This window comes from Elephas maximus, chromosome 12 (assembly GCF_024166365.1).
Source record: "Elephas maximus indicus isolate mEleMax1 chromosome 12, mEleMax1 primary haplotype, whole genome shotgun sequence".
Lineage (NCBI taxonomy): Eukaryota > Metazoa > Chordata > Mammalia > Proboscidea > Elephantidae > Elephas > Elephas maximus.
The window spans coordinates 18,766,710-18,785,666 of NC_064830.1; the positions used below are offsets into that span (position 1 = coordinate 18,766,710).

General features: G+C 45.1%; 1 protein-coding gene across 3 annotated transcripts in view; it reads left to right on the forward strand.

The window, feature by feature from the left end:
- ASAP2 (ArfGAP with SH3 domain, ankyrin repeat and PH domain 2) overlaps positions 1-18,957 on the forward strand; it is a 222,682-nt gene that overhangs the window by 182,005 nt on the left and 21,720 nt on the right. For all 3 annotated transcript variants that reach the window (XM_049904584.1, XM_049904585.1, XM_049904583.1), the window contains exons 16-19: positions 6,633-6,727; positions 14,378-14,567; positions 16,040-16,125; positions 18,391-18,506. In XM_049904584.1, the coding sequence (XP_049760541.1) occupies positions 6,633-6,727; positions 14,378-14,567; positions 16,040-16,125; positions 18,391-18,506 (487 nt within the window). The remainder of the gene's footprint in view (positions 1-6,632; positions 6,728-14,377; positions 14,568-16,039; positions 16,126-18,390; positions 18,507-18,957) is intronic.

Sequence of the window (18,957 nt, forward strand, 5' to 3'; positions counted from 1 at the left end):
TGGAGGAAATAAGAGGGCAAACTGAAAACTAACTTTCCCAGGGTCTCAGAGGGTACAGCCTAGCCAAGGTGTTGTTCCACAGAATGGTAGTGTTTCTCTGCCTCTCAGGTAAATCAACAGTGTGGCCAACGTTTCGGGGTGATATGCTGTGACAGGAAAGGAACCTTTTAAATGGCCTGAAAGAGGTAGCAGATACATGAGCAGAGCCCAATGTGATTGCATTTTCATTTTCTGTTTGGCACTGTGTCCTGAAACAGACAGATGCTCATCTCATAAAATGTCATTCCCATCCTCGCATACGGCCTCACCATATTCCTCGTGATAAGAGTCTTTTGCATAATTCTGTAAATTATTTTCTGGCTTCAGGTTTTCAAACAGCGTCACCGGATGGCTTACTGTGACTGTCTTATTGTTTCCTTTTTAATTTGTTTTTATTTCGTAGCTTGCTTGTTTTCCATGCTAATTAAGTGGATGTCAGCAGCATCTAGGAAGGTGGCTGGTCAGTAATAATCTTTTTTTTTTTTTTGGTCTCTTTCTTTACCTGCTTTTAGAATCACTTGTTCAATGGACTGAAACTTAGGTAAATGAAGTATTAATTTGAGGAGCTAGTTATCCAGTCTTCACTACTTTTATGTGCAATGGTTTAATATCCTTAGATTTTAAAGGAAGCCTGTTTTCAGGAAACTTGCTGGTAAACACCTCCAAAAAAAAAAAAAAAAACCCAAACCCACTGCCGTCGAGTCAATCCTGACTCATAGTGACCCTGTAGGACAGAGTAGAGCTGCCTCATAGAGTTTCCAAGGAGCAGCTGGTAGATTTGAACTACCAATCTTTTGTTTTGCTGATGAACTTGTAACCACTGTACCACCAGGCCTCCCTGGTAGACATAGATTTTAAAAAGATGATTTTTCCCCTTAACATAGAACATTATGATTTCAGCATTGATTTTCAGCTCATACGAAAAACTTCGTATCACTGGTACCAGCGATGGAAGTGAAATTAATGAAGGAACTCTTGATGTCATGAAATTGCATTTGGGTCACTAATTTAAAAATCTGCTTCATCAAACTTGAAGAATGAGTTTCAGGAACCTAAGAAGCTCACACGGACTCAAGTCTCTGTCTTAGCTTTCTCCTGCCTCCTTTCTGATGCAGTTGTTAATTAGCTGTCAAATATGAATGTAGGCAGATAGGAAGGAGGGTATGCAAAGAAAGCCCTCAAAAAACAAGGATTTACTTACAAGTTAGAACTGTTGTTCATCTGGGACTGAAATAAAGCCACATTCAGGATATGAAAAGCAATTGCCTAGGGCAGCAAGAAATTAATTGTCAGCTGCCACTTATTGAACAATTGTTATGCATCAAGCATTGTCCTTGGTATTTTATACATACATTATATCTGACCTAAACAAGGACTGTATTTAAAAAAAAAAAAAAAAAAAACCAGAGAGGTTCAGTAACTTGCCCAGTATGACTGAGCTTAGATTTACACCCTGAGCCATCATGCCCCAGAGCCTGTGTTCTATGCCTTTTTTTAAAATCACAATGATGCACTTTATTTTTAACCACAAACCTTATCATAAAAACTTGAGCAGTAATGTCGGTGTATAATTATTTATAAATTTTATCTATACTACTTACCAAAAAGAATTATATTCTCTATTTTATAAAGTATACCAAAAATAGAATTTTTAAAGGGTCAGATAAAAAGCATAATATATAAATTTTTTCATGTACTTCAGAGTATTCTTTGTGCTTCCTGTTTTGGAGGCAACAGTATATAGCTCACTGCATATCTTAGCTCTGCCTACTAAAAAGAAACTTGACCTTTATATGTTTGTATATTAAGAGTGTGGCCTGCTCTCTAATTCTTCTACCTTTTCTGGGATCTGACCCAAACCCATTGCTGTGGAGTCAATTCCGACCCATAAAGACCCTATAATACAGAGTAGAACTGCCCCATAGGGTTTCCAAGGCTGTAATATTTACGGAAGCAGATGGCCACATCTTTCCCCCACAGAGCAGCTGGTGGGTTCGAACTTTAGCCTTTGGATAGCATTGCACCACCAAGGCTCCTCCTGAGATCTGACAGAACTCAATAAATAACAACCAGTTTTCCTAACTGCATTCGGAACCAGTTGGGAGATAGGCCACAATGAGTTGGAATTGACTGGACGACAGCGGGTTTTTGAAGATGGGAAAGTTAAGCAGATAGAGACCAAATGCCAGATTTGTTGTTGAATTAAAGCCGACTTGGTTGATGTGGCTAACGTGTGTGATAACAGTGTGCTTGCCTACAGAAGCGTAGAATCAGACTTGCTCACCCAGGCATGGCCTTCACATGGGGACCCACCCCAGTTACACAGAGCGCCGAGGAGGAGGCTATAGCTCTGTTTCCTGTGGGCGTCTGAGGGTTAGGAAGAGGTGGGGCTGCACATGCTGGGTTCTGCTCCCAACCTTGACATTCAGGGAAGCCGTTTCTCTCACTTGCCCATTTCTCTTCTCAGAATGGGTAGACCAGTGAAAGGCAAAGCATGTTGCAATAAAGGATGTTCCTCCACGTGGAAATATGAAAACGGGGACAGGTGGATCCCCCAACTCTCACCCCAAAGTCTGAAAACAATTTCTAGGTAAAATCTTAGGCCTCTGTCTGGCTCAGTGGGCCCTGCACAGGGAGATGCTAAGGGTATACAAAAATGTATAAACCGTGGTCCCTGTCCTCAGGGTGCGTACTGTCCAGTGAGAGAGACTAGCATATACACAGATGATCTCCATACAAGGCAAGTGCCAAAGTGCTGTGGTGACCAAGGAGCTGCTCTGCTTATGTGGACTTGACATCTCTATTCTTGTGGTGCTTGGTACAGGCTTCTTTTCCAGCCGTTATCACGTTGTACTCCTTTCTTTTTAATTCATCTCTTTCTCACTACCCGGAGTTCTTTTAGAGCAGGGGCCATGTCTTATGCTCTTAGTTATCTATCTAGCGCTGCTACAACAGAAATACCACAAGTGGGTAGCTTTAACAAACAAATTTATTCTCTCTCAGTTCAGGAGGCTAGAAGTCTGAATTCAGGGCGCCAGCTCCAGGGGAAGCCTTTCTCTCTCTCTTGGCTCTGGGAAAGGTCCTTGTTATCAATCATCCCCTGATCTGGAAGCGTCTCAGCACAGGGACCTCGGGTCCAAGGGTGCACTCCCTTCCTGGTTCTTCATTCTTGGTGGTAGGAGGTCCCCCGTGTCTCTGCTCGCTTCTCTCTTTTATATCTCAAGAGATTGACTCAAGATACAACCTAATCCTATAGATTGTGTCCTGCCTCATTAACATAACTACTTCTAATCCTGCCTTACTAACATCATAAAACCAAAAAAAATCCCAAACCTGCTGCCGTCAAGTCATTTCTGACTCATAGCAACCCTGTAGAACAGAGTGGAACTGCCTCATGGCGTTTCTAAGGATTAGCTGGTGGATTCGAACTGCCAGCCTTCTGGTTACCAGCCAGATGCTTAACCACTATGCCACCAGGGCTCCATTAACATCATAGAGGTTAGGATTTACAATATGTAGGATAATTACATCAGATCACAAAGTGGAGGACAACCACACAATACAGGGAATCATGGCCTAGCCAAGTTGATAAAACATTTTTGGGAGACACAGTTCAATCCACAGCACATACCCAATACCTAGCACTTGTGAGGTGCTCAGTATGCATTTACTGAACTGACATGAAGGACTGAATGGTAGATGAGCCGCTGTGGTTTCCCTTCTTTAAGCGCTGTAGAACTTGGACACCCTGGACTTTCCTCCGAGATCTAGCTTAGTTTCCGCCTCAGCACAGCCTTTAAATTCCTTCTGGATGATGACCTTCTGGTAAGTGACGAGCGTGTGATATCTGGGAGTCTGGTTAAAAGCTGACCTTCCCGGTTCCTTGGCTTCTGCTTGCCTGGCATGCTGGGACCCACATTTTCTTAATATAACCCTGTGGCCTCCATCTGCAGATGGTTTGCTTTTGTTGATGGTTCCAAGGGGGGTTCTCTGCAGGCTGAAATGTAAACTGGAACTTGGCAAAACTGTTAGGTGGCACAATTCTCTAACTTTGGGTGGGTGTGACGCACGGATGTGGTAACTCCCGGGGCCAGCTGTCCCCTAGTAAACCAGCCAAGTCCAAACAGAAGGGAAGCAGCTTTCCAATTCCCAGGGAATTTTCCTCTTCCCACTTCCCCTCCCCATCTGTTTAACACAGACACTGGAGGCATCATGGTGGCCCCTTGCTCTCAGAGAGGGTAGGTGCTATGGCTTCTTCTTTTGCTCAACCTCTGAAATCCAGTTACTGTGCTTGAGTAAGGTACAGTGTCCTTACTCAAGGACACTATTTTGAAAGATAGGGGCATTAGCACATACCTGACTATAAACCCGGGGTTCTAATATTGGGGTTTTATAAAGAAAACAAAAGTCCTCACAACTGGACCAATAAGCAACATCATGATAAACAGAAAATACTGAAGTTGTTGAGGATTTCATTTTACTTGATCCACAATCAATGCTCATGAAAGCGGCAGCCAGGAAATCATATAACGTATTGCACTGGGCGAATCTGCTGCAAAAGACCTCTTTAAAGTGTTGAAAAACAAAGATGTCATTTTGAGGACTAAAGTGTACCTGACCCAAGCCATAATATTTTCAGTCACCTCATTTGCATGCCAGAGCTGGACAGTGGATAAGGGAAGACCAAAGAAGAATTGGTGCCTTTGAATTATGGTGTTGGCAAAGAGTATTGAATATACCATGGACCGCCAGAAGAACCAATAAATCTGCCTTGGAAGAAGTACAGCCGGAATGGTCCTTAGAAGTGAGGATGGTGAAATTTCGTCTCAAGTATTTTAGAGCGACCTTTAGGAGGGACCAGTCTCTGGAGAAGGACATTATGCTTGGTAAAGTAGAGGGTCAGCGAAAGAAAGGAAGATGCTCAATGAGATGGGTTGACACAGTGGCTACAATGATGGGCTCAAGCATGGCAACGGTTGTGAGGATAGGACAAGACTGGGTAGTTTTTTGTTCTGTTGTACGTAGGGTTGCTATGAGCTGGAATCAACTCAATGACACCTAACAACAACAACAACAACAATATTGGGGTTTAGTCCGGGATCTTGCACCAACTGTCCGGGAAATCCTTTGCAGAACATTAGCTTCATGGTAGACAGGTACTTATCACCTTAGTGATGTGCCACCTGACCATTAGCTTCATGTGCTTGATCTCTGGGGAAACTGGAATGAGGCATTCCTGTCCACAGACCCAGGACTGAGGAACCAGGTTTCAGAAAAGAGTTGGTTAGCATTTATCTCTTTGGACCCTCCAAGAAGCTTTGTTCTCTTATTAAGGACAAGGTAAAATTAGAAAGGCTTATCACCCAATTTTTAAGCTATCCCGGGTATTCCTTTTGCCCTATTTAAAAAACGTCTTCAGTGTCCTTCACTGTCCCTTTTCACTGTGTAATGTTACTTGCCACCAGGAAGTCCTTCCTTATCTAACCTAGGTTCCTTTGACTGTTCCTTAAGCCGGTTCCTCTTTGGGGGTAGAAGAGACATTTTAGCAGCACCTTTATCTCCAATAAAATCTCCATTAACTCTCAATTAAATGAGAGTAGAAATATCAGAATTGTCACTAGTTGCTCAAATACATAATTTTCAATGTGGAAATTACTCTCTTCCAAGTACTGTGCTAGGTGTTCCCGCCTCGTGCTCTTTTTTTCATTAAACATTTAAGAATCCGATCTCTGTGTTAGATACTGAGCTGAGTGTTGGGGATAAGATAAATAAACCCCTGAGGACCTCCTAGTCATCCAGTAATTCATTAACTTACTCATTCATTCATTCAAAAAAATGCCAGCTGCCATACTCTCAAAGTAGCTTGACCAAGATAAATCATGACTTTTAGTATCAAGCCTAGTCTGGAATTCAGGAAGTATTCCATTACAATGGGTAATTTAATATTTAGCATGTCAGAAAGGTTGATGGTCATATGAAGACCTTTCACTTGGAACTTGTATATTACATTTTTAGTGCCCCAGTTTATTGAGTCCTTTAACATAAATTGTTCCATTTTATTATTATTGCAACCCTGTGAGATAGGTCTCATCCCATTTTACCGGTGAAAAATCTGAAGCTCAGAAAAGTAAACTGCGATCACACAGCCAGTAAATAGAACCATGATTTGAACCCAAGTCTTTGGCTTCCTGGCCCAGTGCCCTTTCCACTATATCAGAGCCATTTCATAGCTGGCATAAATAAAGGCTGTTTTGGGGGACATGGGATAGATTCATTTTAGGTGGAGCACAAGGATTTGTGGAGGTAAGGATGGAAATTCTTGTTGAGACCAACCTAGTGCTTCTCCCTGCCTATAAAGTCCTTTATCTTGGGGATATTTTATGAGGCCACTCCTCTGTAATGGGCATGCGGGTTCTTTTCGTTAGTTTTATGGGTACCTTTGGGCTTTGCATTTTGTCTTTCTTCATTAAAAGCAAGCCACTAATGCTCTATTTTTTAGCGGCCATTAAATAAATCATCAGACTTATGAGTAATGTGAAGCAATGGAATGTATTAATAATTGAGTGCCCTGAAATAGACTTTTGTTTTTGCAGCTTGCCAAGAATATTGGGAATGCAGGCTTTAATGAGATTATGGAGTGTTGTCTACCAGCTGAGGACTCGGTCAAACCCAATCCAAGCAGTGACATGTGAGTATGAGACTGGCTGCTCTCATTTTCTGAACAAAGATTTGTCTTTTACCCCAAACCCTTAGAAGCAGGGAAATAACAAGTTTTGAGAACGTACATTGTTGCATTCCTTAGGGAATAAATCAGCCTCCTTATATGTTGTCCTTTTTTCCCTCTCCGCTAATCACTGTGTCTCTCCATCCCAATGCCAGAACTTTTTCCATTTCTAGGGGTTTTTTGTTTGTTTGGTTTTGGTTTTTTAGGCTTTAGTTGAGAAATACTGATTTGGTGGTAGGATTCTGAAGTGGACAAAGAAACAAACATTAAGCACCTATGGCTGATGTTGCCTGGGTCAGGCAGGCTTCAGAAGGTTTTTCTTAGTCTCTTTAATCTTTTTTGGGTATCCAGATAGAAGTGTAATGTGGCTATTTTTAGGAAGAGGTCAAAGGAAAACAGATTTGGCAGATACTCTGTATATGCAAAGGTGGTGGTATGGTGTATGTCTACACACGGGCCACCTCTGCTGGTGGGGTGTCTACACATGGGCCGTCTCTGCTGGTGGGGTGTGTCTGTCTACACACAGGCCATGTCTGCTGGCAGGGTGTCTACACATGAGCCGTCTCTGCTGGTGGGGTGTGCTTATACACAGGCCATGTCTGCTGGCAGGGGTGTCTACACTTGGGCCATCTCTGCTGGTGGGATGTGTCTATACACAGGCCATGTCTGCTGGTGGAGTGTCTACACATGGGCCGTCTCTGCTGGTGGGGTGTGTCTATACACAGGCCATGTCTGCTGGTGGGGTGTGTCTATACACGGGCCATGTCTGTTGAGGGTGTGTCTAAACATGGGCCATGTCTGCTGGTGGGGTGTGTCTACACATGGGCCATGTCTCCTGGTGGGGTGTGTCTATACACGGGCCATGTCTGTTGATGGGGTGCATCTACACAGTGGCTGTCTCTGCCGGTGGGTATGTCTACACAGGGGCCGTCTCTGCTGGTGGGGTGTCTACACACAAGGCCATGTCTGCTGGTGGAGTGTGTCTACACATGGGCCATGTCTGCTGGTGGGGTATCTATACACTGGCCATCTCTGCTGATGGGATGTGTCTACACATGGGCCTTTTTGCCTCTACTCTTTATCCCTTTTTGTCACTTTCACACCTTAGTTCTCTGTGCATAAATTCTGAGCCACTAAGAGGAAGAGTTGTCATAGATACATGATTACATATAATTTTCTTTGCCAGTGCCCTTGAAAATGTGGGATGTGTCGTTTTCTTAAAAACGTTGCATTTGTTTTGTTTTACTGTTGACACAAAACCTGACTGAGAAGCTTCTGTGCCTCACCATGTATTTCTTTCCACCATGCCAGCTTGCCCGTTGAAGCAGATTTTACTTAGAACAGGAAATTTTCCTACCAGTCTCAGCAAACAGATGAAGTCACCCAGATCACAACTTGTCTTTGACAGGGAGATAGATGGCAAAGGCTGGTCTGGACAGTGTCCTGTCCCACTTTAGACTTCACCTCTATTTAGGATGAATGGCCTGTCTAACTGCAAGGGGGTGTGGGGTGACTTACCTGCTATAATACGATGCAAAATGAGGCAGACGGAAGGAGAGAGAGGTCATCAGGCGAGTTACAAGAGACAGCACCTGCATTTGAGTGGTGAGTCTGGAGCAAAGTATTCTGGCAGGAGAGGGGAAAAGGAAGACTGTGTCATAAGAAGAAGCATAAAAATTCATTACAGTTTTCTGTGGAATAAGCCTGACATAGGATTGATGGCACGGGCCCTGCAACAGGACACTGAGCGAGTGATAGTGAAACGGTGTCTTTAGAATAAATTTCACGGATGGTGGTATATAGGCCCTTTCTAAAAGCGAAGAATACACATTTTGTAACCATTTTGTAGGGGCATGTCTTTGGGAAACTGAGGTTTCAGGACCTGTGTTCTCTTGCTTTCTGATGCTGTGACTGTGTAGTGAGAGAGTGTCCACAGCCTACAGGAATAAGTAGGAACCATGTCCACTGCAGCCGCTCACAGATACTGGGTATCTTAGGCGAGCATTTGGTTGGTGTTGGATTAAAGTCAGTTTGTGTTTGAATCCTGTAACAAGTGTTTGTGGTGTAGCATTGCCTTGAGATTGGATAATGCGTGGTTTTAGATAGCAACCACGAGGCTTACAAACTTACTATCCTCTCTCAGTGCGCATCTGAGTTTCTTAGATTTCTAGTCTGTGTTCTCACCCAGACCTGGAGAGGCAGTGTGGGCATGCATACCGCAGTCCTTTCCTGAGTCACGGGACCTGGAGAAGTTACTTAACTTCTCTGAGCCCCAGTTGCCTCTGATACAAAAAGAAAGAGAACACTGTCCACCTCACAGAGTCCTTGGGGAAACTGGTGAGATGCTGTGGGCAAAACATGTAGTACTTAGTTTTGGTGCTTAGCCTTAGCTGCTCAGCTTGCTCAGCATGAGCATGGGCAACAAGAGGTACACTGCGTTGGTTTCACACACCTTGAAAAATGAGGGGCCTCTCAAGGTAGGTGTCAATTGGAGAGCTGTGCAGAAGTGAATCGACTCTTCCTCAGATAGCTGGACCATCTTGTTTAGTAGGACATTTCTTGGTCCAGTAGGGCAAGTTCATTTACTGCTGTGTAATTAACACCTGCTTTCCCTCCTTGTTCATCTCACGTGGAAGCTACCAGTCTCCTGAGATGCTGTCATTTTGGTTAATTTTGAGCAAAGCGGGTGGTAAGTATTTTCTTCCAGGTACCAGGGGTACTTTATAAAAGAAGAGAATTTGTCCTGGGGTCCCATGATTCTAAAAAAATGACGACTACCCACTTGGAACCCTTGAATATAAATATTCTATCTGCGTTGAGACTCCCCTGCCCCTTCAACCTTGGCATTATTGAAAAGAAACTTTACATTCCCCCCTCCTTTGTTTTTTGTTTTCAAAATGAGGGCAGATGACCAATGTGATGGCAAAATGCCCCCTACTCCATGAAGCCTTCCATACCTCTTCAAATGAAATTATGTACTTGGCACTGTGTACTCCTATAGCCTTCGGTTCTGTTTTAAACCATCTCTTCCCACATTATATATAATATGTCGGAATCGACTTGATGGCAGCAGGTTTGGTTTGGTTTTGGTTTATGTTATACCTAGGTATTGAGAGATACTTTTCTGATAAGTTGGGTCTTACTCCTTTTTGTATTTCCAACCACAAATATGTTGCTTATGGTGGTTCAGTAAATACTTGATGAATCGATAAGTCAAAGCTCCGCTCCCAGCTCTGTGCCTACTCCAACAAGCTATTGTTTTACTCCCAGGTGAGAAGGAATGTACTGTTTCTAGCTTTATCTCAGAACAGCACACTGTCTGCAGAAGTCTGTTGAAGGGTAAGCCAGAGACACCCTCTAGTGGCCTGTGAGTCGTCAGAGGGATTTTGGGGGTGTTGAGAGTATGTGAGGTAGGTGGAAGTGGCAAAAAAAAAAAAAAAAAAAGCCAGATTTGTATCTGTTTACAGAGCCCAGAACTGTTTGTCTTCTGTGATTTGGGACTGTTATACATATCCTGTCATTCAGAAGTCTGAGAGAAGTCCATCCTTCTGAACACATGCCAGATTGCACCATTATATTAAGTTCATCACTTTTCTCCAACAGCCTATACCTTTAAAAAAAGAAAAAAGGAGGGATCGACAGATCTTCAAGGAACCAGGGAGCATGCGTGTTGAGTCAGTCATGGCTGCCTGTGTGTACTGACTACCTTCAGGGAACTCAGAGCCCTGGGCAGATGAATAATACATCAGAAAAATGAATAAAAGAAACCCAGTTTATCGTTCTCCTCCTCTTGTGAGGGTCACAGTAATGATTGTCCCACAGTGGTTATTTAAACTGCGTAAACCTTGACAACCGTCCAGTCAATTGTCTGTCACAAGAGACCCATAGAGTTTAAATCAGTGAATAGGTTGCCAGATATGACACAATATCAAGCCACGAACAGTCTCTGAGCAGTTACCATGGTATCACAGCACTGCTAGGAGGCCCTCAGAGGAGTACCTAGATCTGTAAAAATGGGGCGTGCCCTCCAGGAGCTAGCCAGCTGCTTGAGGAAACAAAATTCACTCTCACCTCTGTGAACTTATCTGCAAAGTAGAGATAAAAAGAAAATTCATAGCATTGTGAAGATTAAATGAGACTTTTTCAGCGTGATTTGTAAAACCTGTCAGAGCTGTACATGTGTGAGATGATACACATAAAAAGCTGAATAAGAACACTAGTCATGCAGCATACAGCCCAATGCCATGCAGGCAGGAGGAATCACTGAAGGAAGTTGAGGGGGCTTCTGGAGGAAGGAGACCTAACCTAGGCCTTGAAAGATGGGTTAGAGGCAGCAGGAAGGATGCCTCTAATTTTTAACATGATTAAAAGTGCCAAAACACATTCACAGAGTGTCCCCGAAAGTTCTTGCTGGGCTTTGAAACCCAAGTTGCCTGTTACATAGGCCAGATCTTCTGAGGGCATTTTCCTTTTCAGCTGGACAAGCTGGTCTCACATATTATAGTCTTTCCAGGAACAACATGTTACCCAGGGCAGTAATCATGGTCTTGGCAAATGCTGGGAAGAAACCTTCACCCCCTTGGTTCAGTCTAGGCATTGTGGTGATAGTGCCGTCTCATCCTTCGCTGTTCCATCTTCTGGGGTCTCCAGGGTTGACAGGGTCCAGCACTCTGCCTGCAGCTCCTCCGGGAGGCCTCTGGCTTGGCACAGTTGCCTAATTGGACTTAGATCAGATATGGAAAAGTCCATGGTTGCTCCGGCAACGACAGGCCTTCACCTTAGAGCAGACTGGGTGAGAGGGAGGAGATCAGGGAGTCAGGAGAGAAATGTAGGAACACCAGCCCCAGAGGGAGCAGTTACAAAATATCCTCTCAGTTGCCTGAGGGCCAGTTTGTTTATAGTTACGTTGTGTAATATAATTGGTGTGTTCCTACTTGGCGGCTTCCCACTAAAGACTATGGAAGCAGAGGGTGGGCAGTGGCTCTCAAACGTTAGTGAGAATCAAGGTCATCCGATTCCCTGCCCCCACCTCCAGGGAGTCTGATTCAGTGGGCCTAGGACCCACGTTATTCTGTTGCAGGTGATTTGAGGCCCACACTCAGAGAAATACTGCTCTCCAGGCATTTGAAGGGTGAGTCATAGTGGAGTTATCTCTCCTCTCCCCACCCTTTTTCCCCCGCTGTATCAGCTAGAGCCTGAAAAGAGCAGTGTGAGTGGTTAAGCCAGTCTGTTAGGTAAGGAGGATGTCGGTGCTGGTGGCTTCTCAGTAAAGGCTGAAGCCCCCACCCTCACCTGTGAGCCCGGAGTTCACCGGCACCTCCTAAGACCTGGTGCTTTTCAGGCAGGCCCCTTATGGTGGTGAAGCTGAGGGGCCTGGTAACTGAACAGCAGCAAATACAGACGTGGTAGGCACAGCCCCTGTGGCAGGGTGAATATGAGCAGTGACCGAGCTTCAGAGAGCTGACCGTTGGCCCCCAGGCCACTATTAGGCAGCCCCCTCTTCATTCAGCACTGTTACAGTAATGCTAGCTGGCATCTCTAAAATGCCGAGCTGAATGCTTAAATGTGTTATCTCATTTAATCCTGCAACAGCCCCATGAGGTAGGAGTTGTCCTTATTTTTATTGCACAGATTAAGGTTTACAGAGCTTAAGTAGCTTGCCCGAGGTCACACAGATGGCAAGTGGTGGAGCCTAACTTGAGATCTGGCAATCTGACCCCAGAGCCCAGGCCCTTAATTGACTCTGGCCTCTCCCAAAGCTGACTGTCAGCCTGTGGATGGATGCAGGTCCTTCCTTTTAGTTCAGCTTCCCCTGCCTGCCCTTTTGAAATTTCAGTGCATTTCATACCTACCAGAAAGAACTGACAAGAGAAACCGAAAGGATCAAATCCTATCATGTTACTTCTCCCTGTATCTCTGGTAGATTTATTGACTAAAATAAAGTTTTTATGTTGTCAGGGAAATTTGGTTTCCCCTGACTTTGTTGTTGTTTAAACAACTTCCCTGAAATGTAATCTGTATACCATACAATTTACCCGTTTAAAGGGTATGATTCAGTGGTCTTTAGTATATTCAAGAAGTTGTTCATCATTATCCCAAAAGGTAACCTGCACCCCCCATAGCTGGCCCCCTCACCCTCCAGTCCTTCCTGTGTCCCTAGGCAACACTAATCAGTCTCTATAGATTTGCCCGTTGCCTGTGTATTTCATGTAAATGGAATCATATAATGTCATCCTTGGTGATACCGTTTCCAGCGTTCAACCGTGTTGTAGCATTTATTGGTACTTAATTTCTTTTTACTGACAAATACTATTCCATTGTACGAATAGACCACACTTTGTTGACCCATTCATTAGGGAATGGATGTTTGGGTTGTTCCTTGATATTTCTGACTTGATTGTCACAGGTACTTTAGCATTTACTGTGTCTCTCAAAAATCTTACCTAGGTGTTTTTATTGTTATCCTTTATTAAGATTGGAATAATTGGGACTATAAAATCCTTAGAGTTCTTCTGACCAGTTTTTCCTGCTCTTCTTCTAAGTTCATCAGTACTCTGCAAGGTCCTAAGGACCCACTACTGTATGTTCAGCAGATACGTGGACTCATGTACTTCTCACAGGTCTACCTTGAGTCCTATATTGTGCACGTTTTCACAGATATAAAAACTTGAAGGACAGAGAGATGAAATACTTGTCCAAGGTCAAACCATTAGTATGTAGCGGAAGTGGGATTTGAACCCAGGCTTCTTTTGGTTCCGCCACGGTCTTGTTTCCATACCCGGCCCCTTGGAAAGGACGGTCCGTGAACACGATGCCAATTTAAAGGCCCAGAGAATAGACCCTGAAGACGGCTGAGAGTTCATTTTGATTCCTCTGACATGTAGTGCATGCCTTTTATGCCATGCACAGTGCCTGCAAAAGAGAAGACATAGTCTTTGCCCTTTGAGGAGCTCCCAGGCCAGCTGGGCACAGATGGACAAACCACCACCAGCGTGTTGTAACAGCACTCAGTCAGGGTGTGCTGGAGTGCAGGGGAAGGACACCCAGCCTTCCTGGGGAACATGACCCATGAACTGACTGTTGAAGGAATGTGGATTACCGGGAGAGAAGGCACATAAAAGCATGCCAAGTAGAGGAATCTGGGTAAGCAAAGCCACAGAGACATGTATGAGGCAGTGAGGAAAACAGCTTGGTGAGGTTGGAACACAGACTTTTAGGAGCGATGAGGAGGGAGATAAAACTAGAGAGGCAGGCAGGCTAAGAGAACATGAGCTTTATCCTGTGAGTGAATCGTCCATAGAGCCAGTTATCCCATAGAACCTGGTGAAGGCACCAGGACCTCCTGCACTAGACCTTGATGCCTCTTATGTTGGAACTTAGAGGAATTCACATGTTTCTTGAAAGTGGCTCTGAGGATCACAGTGAACTCAGGGATTGTAGTAGAGTCACACAGTGGCTTTGTGTTTTTCTGGCATAGAGAGCCCAACAAAGGTAAAGCCCAGTGCTGCTTACAAGGAGGGTGGGGGCAAGATTTTTTTAGTTATAGATATGGACGTCAGATGTGTTTGAATAGAAGCCCTTCATGATTTACATGGCAATTATGTTTGATTTCAGGAATGCAAGAAAAGACTACATTACTGCCAAGTACATTGAGAGGAAATACGCAAGGAAAAAACACACGGATAATGCAGCGAAACTTCACAGCCTTTGTGAGGCCGTGAAAACGAGAGATGTTTTGGGGTTACTCCAAGCTTATGCTGATGGCGTTGATCTTACAGAAAAAATCCCACTGGCCAATGGACATGTAAGAGCGCCAGTTGCTACTGCAAAAAAAAAGAAAAGAAAAAACCGGCAGGGCAACATAGTCAGAAATGCTAACCAAAGTAGTGGTAAGATGGTGGCATTAAGTTATTTAAGAACAAATTGGTGGTTTATTCTTAAACTAAAAAATGAATACCAGCTCTGGAAAGAAAGCCCACCCCCTGGGTGAAGGAGAGAGCATCCTCTCAGAAGCCCAGGCGACCTGAGGAGGTTTAGGATATCACCTCACACTCCCGAGGGCTGGCTAGAAAGGAGGGCTTTGAGGGGGATTGGTGCACAGTTCCTGTGGCCCGCATCCCACCCATCTACCTCCCTTTCCTGAGGTAATTAGAATAGGAAAGGTATCCCCCAATTTCCTGAGAGAACTTTCTTGAGAGGGTGGGTCAGCAATAAGCTACCAGTGTCAAAGGGGTTAGTGTGTCTCTTTATTTGCTTCCACAAACGCCTTTGTGAATGCACGCTCACAGTTCCAGCAGCTTTGGGACACCAGGAAACCTCTTTACCTCAGAGTGAAGGCACCCAGGACTGAGAATCACAACTTTCTCAGCTAAGCATGTTACATTGAGCCTCAATGGTCAGAGATACCCAGAATGGCATGTAAGTTGAAGCTGCGTTCTCTCAGGCTTGTTGGTGTTGGCCTGATGCTTTGCTAGGCCTTCCTGGGCAGTGTGCTCTAAAGGGCCAGCATCTTTCTCTTAGTGACAGACATACCACTCCTTGTCTTGAGTCAGTGTGAAATGAAGACAGTAAAAATATTAGTATTTAGAGCCTTATCTGTAAATAAAAATATAGAATGAAAAAACTTTAATCACGTAAAAAATATATTTATATTTATTCAGGGGGCAAGCATAAGGGATTTGGGCATAGGAGGCCTCGAAAACCCCTGTTTGCCGCAGAGATTAAAGGGCCACATAGGGTTGCCATGAGTCGGAACCAACTTGACGGCACCTATCAACAACAACAACATATGTCTTAGAGGAGTCCCTGGGTGGTGCATACAGTTAAGTGTTCGAAAGATTGGCGGTTCAAACCCACCTAGGGGAGCCTCAGAAGACAGGTTTGGTGATCTGCTTCGGAAAGGTCACAGCCTTGAAAACCCAATGGAGCAGCCCTACTCTGCACACATGGGGTTACCAAGGGTCGCAACCGGCATGACGGCAGCTAACAACAACATATCTTAGAGGAAGAAAGGCCTGGTGATCTGCTTCTGATCCACAGCCGATGGGGGTGGGGGGTGGTAGCTCAGGACCGGCAGCATTTTCGTCCATTGTGCATGGCGTCACCATGAGTCGGGACCAATTCGACGATAGCTAACAACAACATATATCTTAGAAATAAGTTTTTTGGAAGGAAAAGATAAAGGCGTTCAGAAGAGATACACGCGATCGTACTTGTTTTGGGCACAACACTGAATGCTGCAGTTAGAGTTCTAGAATGTTTTTGTTTGGTTTTCAGGAACCAGATGAAACTGCCCTCCATCTTGCAGTCAGATCCGTGGATCGGACGTCTCTGCACATTGTAGACTTTTTAGTTCAGAACAGGTAGGTGTTCTAAAATTAAGGGAAGGCATTTATTTTTGTTCCCTGGTATATCTGAGAAAGAAATCAGATGCTGCTTTATGGCTTCAGTTGTGTCGCCAACAGGCTTGAGTTTTTCCAAGTCTAAATATGAATCCCGGGAGAGAAGACGTGCCACCAGGAATGGAGTGTTTGATGGCATGCCTGGCAGCACATGGAAAAAGGAGCCTGGAAAATGAGGCTCTTTTTGCATTGAGATCTTAAAAAGCTCTGCAGCGTGAAAATAGAAACCCTTCGTGGTATCTGAAAGATCCCAGAGTGTCTGAGACAAAGAGATAGACGCCAGGAAGATGTCTCTGTGCAATCGGGAGCTCCGAGAAAACAGAGCCTGTGTCTGTGCCCCGTGACCACTGTCTGTGCAGAGGACCCTTCCACAGGCTGGCCTGTGAGGTGGCACTCACGCGGCCCCAGCACAGCACTCTGAGCAGCAGAGAGATATGCAAGGGAAGTAAAGATATGTACGTTAACCACTGGTCAAAGGCAGAGATTATAAAATAGATTATCCGTTTGGTGGGGTTTGAAAAAAAAATTTTGTTTTCAATTTTTTAATTTGAATTTGCCTTTAGAAAGGACGTGCAGCTTACCACGGGCTGCGGTGCCCCCATTCTTTTATACACACTGCTTCACTCATGTGCTACCTGCCTGGCTGCTGAAGGCCAGACTTCCAGACCCTTCGAGGTATATCTTGACTTCCTGCTAGTAGTTTGGGGCATATGTGTGTTGGAGTGAGAGGTGCTGGTTAGAAACCACTGAAACTGCTCCAAAAACAACAGGACATTTTGCATTTGGTGTCCTTCTGCCTTTCCCTGCTGTTCCTGGTAGGCATAGGGAAGAAATGGCCAGAAGGTAGAGGGGCTGGGGGCAGGTCAGCCCTGAGGTCTGCAGCCCCTTCCCCAGGAGTTGGGAGTTAGCTGGGCTCCTGGTGGAAGCTGACCAAATGCCCCTGCCCTTTGACCGTCTAAATGGCAGTACAGATCCTAGAACGTAGCAGGGACTCAATAAGTATTTGATTAAATAGCCGAATGATGCCATTCTCCGTCAGTGTAAATCCTCGGGGCAGGAGAATGCAAACTCTGGGCTCTTTCCTTCCAGAATGGAAGGAGGACATCAGGAGTGGAGAAGAGTCAGAACATGAGGGTCTTTCTGCATTGAAATCTTAACTGGCTCCCCCAACTGGGAGCAGTGGGCATTGTCTCCTGACGGCTCACCCTTCTGTCTGCACTTGTCTGCCCAGCGAGCACAAAGCTGTGTCTCCCATCCTCCTCAGAATATGCTCAGTGTCCATAGTTGTGGGGCTTCCTGCCTCTACAGTTGATTCAGTGGCTTGTCCCGTGTCCGAGGAGCACACGCACCTTTGAATAACATCTCTAATTTTGAAGGAGTCCCTGGGTGGCACAAATGGTTAAGTACTTGGCTACTAACCAAAAGGTTGGCGGTTCAAACCCACCCAGAGGCACCTCGGAAGAAAGGCCTGGCAACCTGCTCGTAAAAAATCAATCATCAAAAACCTTACGGAAATAAGAATAAGTTCAGACTACTCAGCAGAAACCATGCAGTCGGAAAAAAAAACCTTATGGAGCACAGTTCTACTCTGACACACAGTGGACTCGCGATGAGTCAGAGTCGACTTGATGGCAGCTGGGTTTTTTTTTTTAATGGGAAGAATTTTTGAAAATCTTAAGATTCCCCCGTTACCCTCCTTTCAGAGAGCAGTCCTAAGGTGAACATGCTCACAGGGGCTGTGGGACTCTGGACTTTGGAAAAATGGCTTTTTCCCTTCCTGTCCAGCGTGTCAAATAATAAGATGGAAAAAAGTCTCCCGGTCCTTCTGTGGGGCAGGCTGGGTGAGTCATGCAGACTTCCTAGGCCCTGTCTTCAGCAAGGCCTTCGAGCATCGCAGCCTCAGGCCGTGGGCCCTGAGGGTGAAACAGAAAGGATGCCGGGAGCTCAGGGCTCGTCCAGTGGGTGTAGTCTCTGCTCAGCAGCAGCACGGATGCCTTACCCTCTTCTCCTTTTGGCTTCTTTACCGTCATTGTGCTATTTCCTTGGCAGCCTTGACACAAGGCCTCACATCCTAAGAGCTGGGAGGGTGCTGTGTCCCCACCTTTAGGATGACATAGGACAATTGTTTATTCATTTGTTCTGATGGCTCACCGCCTCTCCTGTCCATCTTTCTCTGGCCTGTGACTCACTTCTCTTCCTCTTTTCTCTCCCTCTTTGCTCGGCCAGCGGGAACCTGGATAAACAGACAGGTAAAGGTAGCACGGCCCTGCATTACTGTTGCCTGACGGACAACGCCGAGTGCCTCAAACTCCTCCTCCGGGGGAAGGCCTCCATTGAAATAGGTAAATGGGCAGCGGGCTTTGGGCTGGTCCTGCTGGCTTGGCCTGTTTCCTCTACAGTTCCTGCTACCTCAGGCTCCTCTCAGAGTCGAGGAGAAGTAAAACCTGGCCTGTAGAGAGTAAAGGGCCTCTTTCCTACCAGTTCTGCAAGGCTGCTTGTGGTTTCGGTCCCTAGAGCAGTGTCCATCCGGTGTTTCTCAGACTTTGCATGCGTTTGCAGACACTTCAGGGATTATAAGGAACGTAAGGGGCAGGCCATGCAGCTGTCAGCGATGCTGAAGTGAATTTGGACAACTTTGGGGGAATTTTTAGTTTCTGCACATAAGCTGTAAACCTTCTCCCCACCTAAGATGTGATTTACCCCACTTAACTTAGCTCTGGGTTTAGAAGGTTGACTTGTGGAAGATTACGTTCACTGTCCATCTCCTTTCGTCTGCACTGAGTCTTCTCCACA